At 37.2% G+C, this 3,047-nt stretch overlaps 1 protein-coding gene across 16 annotated transcripts in view; it reads left to right on the top strand.

Annotated features, from left to right (window-relative positions):
• The window catches only part of DOCK7 (dedicator of cytokinesis 7), a 92,109-nt gene that overhangs the window by 52,541 nt on the left and 36,521 nt on the right, over positions 1-3,047 (top strand). For all 16 annotated transcript variants that reach the window (XM_015636195.2, XM_015636194.2, XM_015636191.2 and 13 more), the window contains exons 21-22: positions 491-722; positions 2,014-2,178. In XM_015636195.2, the coding sequence (XP_015491681.1) occupies positions 491-722; positions 2,014-2,178 (397 nt within the window). The remainder of the gene's footprint in view (positions 1-490; positions 723-2,013; positions 2,179-3,047) is intronic.

Below are 3,047 nucleotides of genomic sequence, written 5' to 3'. Positions count from 1 at the left end.
CTTCTTTCCTTCTTTCCTTCTTTCCTTCTTTCCTTCTTTCCTTCTTTCCTTCTTCTTCTTCCCTTTCCCCTTCTCCTCTTTTGTTTCTCCCTGTGTTTTCCCTCTGTCTTTGATCTGTAAACAAAGATGACAATAATTTTGTTTAATCATTTCATCTTTTGTTTTATTAATTCCCACTGTGTCATTTTGATGATTTCTGTGTGTTTTATTTGTGCTGTAAATAGTAATGTGATTTTAGTGCATTTTTTTCTGTTTTTTTCTCAGAATACACAATCTGTGGGTCCTCTAATTTTACCTTGATAACTTTTAAACTAGAATTAGAATTAAGTATGGACAGATCTCTCAAAGATACTGAATTTCTGCTAATTTTGTGAGATTAAATGGCCAGATAGAAAAATGAGGGCGAGAACCCATCCATGAGACACAGATCCATAGGAAATTAAAATATTTTGAAGATTCTTGCTGATTATTGGCTTTTTGCTTGTTGTAGGACCCTTACCTCGACAAGTTCTTTGCACTTGTCCATGCTCTGGATGAGCACATGTTCCCTGTGAGAATAGGAGACATGAGAATTATGGAAAACAACTTGGAAAATGAACTGAAGAGCAGCATTTCAGCTTTAAATTCCTCTCAACTGGAGCCGGTAGTGCGATTTCTTCATCTCCTGCTTGACAAACTGATCCTTCTGGTAGTAAGACCTCCTGTCATTGCAGGCCAAATAGGTATTTTATTTAAGTTTTATAGAGAATTACATAGCTGAAAGTGTGACATTTCCAATTTTATCATATTTATGTAGAAGTAAAAAAGTCCATTTTTATGCTTTATTTTAGTGCCACTAATATACCAAGTGTCTCCCAAATAAAACATGCTGGCATCCAGATCTGGGATGATATACACAGGAGCAATATTTAATAGAAAGCTTCTAAGAAGGACTGGGAATTTGGTTTTCAAATTGAGCCACCAGAAAAGAGCCTGATTTTCCTGGGTGCTCAGCAGGTTTTGACCACTGGAGCTTGTTAAGGTGTCTCCATCCTGACAGAAAGTAGGGATTTCAACTTTATTAGTCACCTTGGAAAATCTGGAAGTAGATAAAGTAGGGAATACAGATGCTGCATGTTCCTGTTGTGGATCCAGTACTGCCAGCATGAATAATCCCTTATTTTGCTCCCTGAGAAGAGCTAAGCTCTGAGAGTACAAAAAATCTCAAGTTTAAGTCAGGATTAGATCCTTAGTATTTTAAACAGCAATTTTTGCTGATGTTTTTTTGTAGGAAACCTGAGTTTGGACATGGTGGAATATTAGGATCTAAGACTGCTTTAAAAATACTTGTAAAAATATTTTCTTAGCTATAACATTTATTTATTTAATCTTTATGGGGAAGAATTTATCTGCATTTTTATTTTATAGTTTAATATTTCATTCTTTCAGTGCTCTGTATTGGTTTAGTTGGTTTGTATGGAATATTATGGACATTAGTGACTGGATTTATTTTAAATAAGATTTTCATTCTCTAGCTACTGTTTTCTTCAACCTTAATTCTTCTAGAATATCTGCTTCAGTCTGTGTGTAGATTTTTGTGTTCATTTTCAGAACAGCTTTTTTCTCAAAATAAAATGAAATTGTTCTTGTGATACAATTTGTCTTTTGGCTAAGGCTTAAATAGGTGAAATAATTAACTGAGAAGAGCATGATAAATATCCAAGGGGTATTATCCATCAATTAAACAAAGACTTGATCTTCTTACCATTGCAGCTGATGACCAAAGTTGGGTTGGTTCCAGAAATGGAGCCTAAATTCATTAAATTTATTATTAATGAGAGTGGCAGCTGATCACTGGAACAGCTGGCCTGCTCTCAGGCTGGTTAGACCTGGTTCAAACACCAGGCTCAGTCTGGGATGAGAAAGGCTTGCTAGGCTCCAAGAAGCTCCACCATTTGCCCTCTACAGCACATTTAGGATTTCCCCTGGGTCCTGCTGCAGTCTAAACCAAACTCCTTCCTTTTTTGCTTTCAGTTAACCTGGGCCAAGCATCTTTTGAAGCGATGGCATCGATCATAAACAGACTTCACAAGAACTTGGATGGCAACCAGGACCAGCATGGCAGGAACAGCCTTCTTGCCTCCTATATTTATTATGTTTTTCGCCTACCCAACACCTATCCCAACTCACCATCACCAGGTAGCTCTTTCTTTTCTTTTTAATTTCAAGTTGGTTAAAAGAAGGCAGAAGCCACTTGCTGCCAGGTGTTCCTGAGCTCCAAGTGTCTGCTTGCCACTTAAAAATGAGTTAAATTACTTTTAGTTGTGTCAGAGATTTAATTATTTGATGATTTTAAGTAACAGTGTCACTGCTGAAGGATCATGAATTATGGCAAAAAATTGGGGTTTTAGGAATTTTTCTATGAGACAGGTGTGATGCACTCCTGGCCTGTCATGTTTCTCAGTCTCCTTCATAAAAACTTTAATACTTTAATCCAGTTCCAGCAAAATTTTAAACACTGGCTGGATAGATATCCAAAGGGTATTATCCATCGATTAAACAAAGACTTGTTGATGACCAAAGTCGGGCTGATTCCAGAAACAGAGCTTAAATTAATTTGATTTATTATTTATATAATATTTTACATATTTTAATGTATGTGTATATATATAATGTTTTTATTTTTATGTACACATACAAAATATAGACATTATATATTTAAAGTAGGAGTGTAAAACACTAGAAAACAAGAAAACACATGTCTGGGTACAAGAGGGAAACTAATCCCAGCCCTGCTGAGGACAAGGGATGGGAAAGAGGTGGTGTGGGTAGCAGCCATGGAAAACCAGGCTTTGGAAGGAATGTTCAGGCACAGAGTGGGAAAGCCCTGAGAGGTGTTGGGAAGGTTTTGTACCTAAAATTGTGCCCACCTGTGGTAGGTTTTGAGTGTGAGATCTGGAAAACATCCCATTAGCTGAAGACAGTCCCACAGAGAGCCTCCTGCTTCCTAGAAGATAAAACAGCTTTTTATTCCCATGCTGGAGAGCTGGGCAGGGGAGGCCTGGGGA

The sequence above is a fragment of the Parus major genome, chromosome 8, assembly GCF_001522545.3.
Source record: "Parus major isolate Abel chromosome 8, Parus_major1.1, whole genome shotgun sequence".
Classification (NCBI taxonomy): domain Eukaryota; kingdom Metazoa; phylum Chordata; class Aves; order Passeriformes; family Paridae; genus Parus; species Parus major.
Note: the sequence above shows the minus strand (reverse complement) of the source record. Positions and strands in the feature narration are given on the sequence as shown.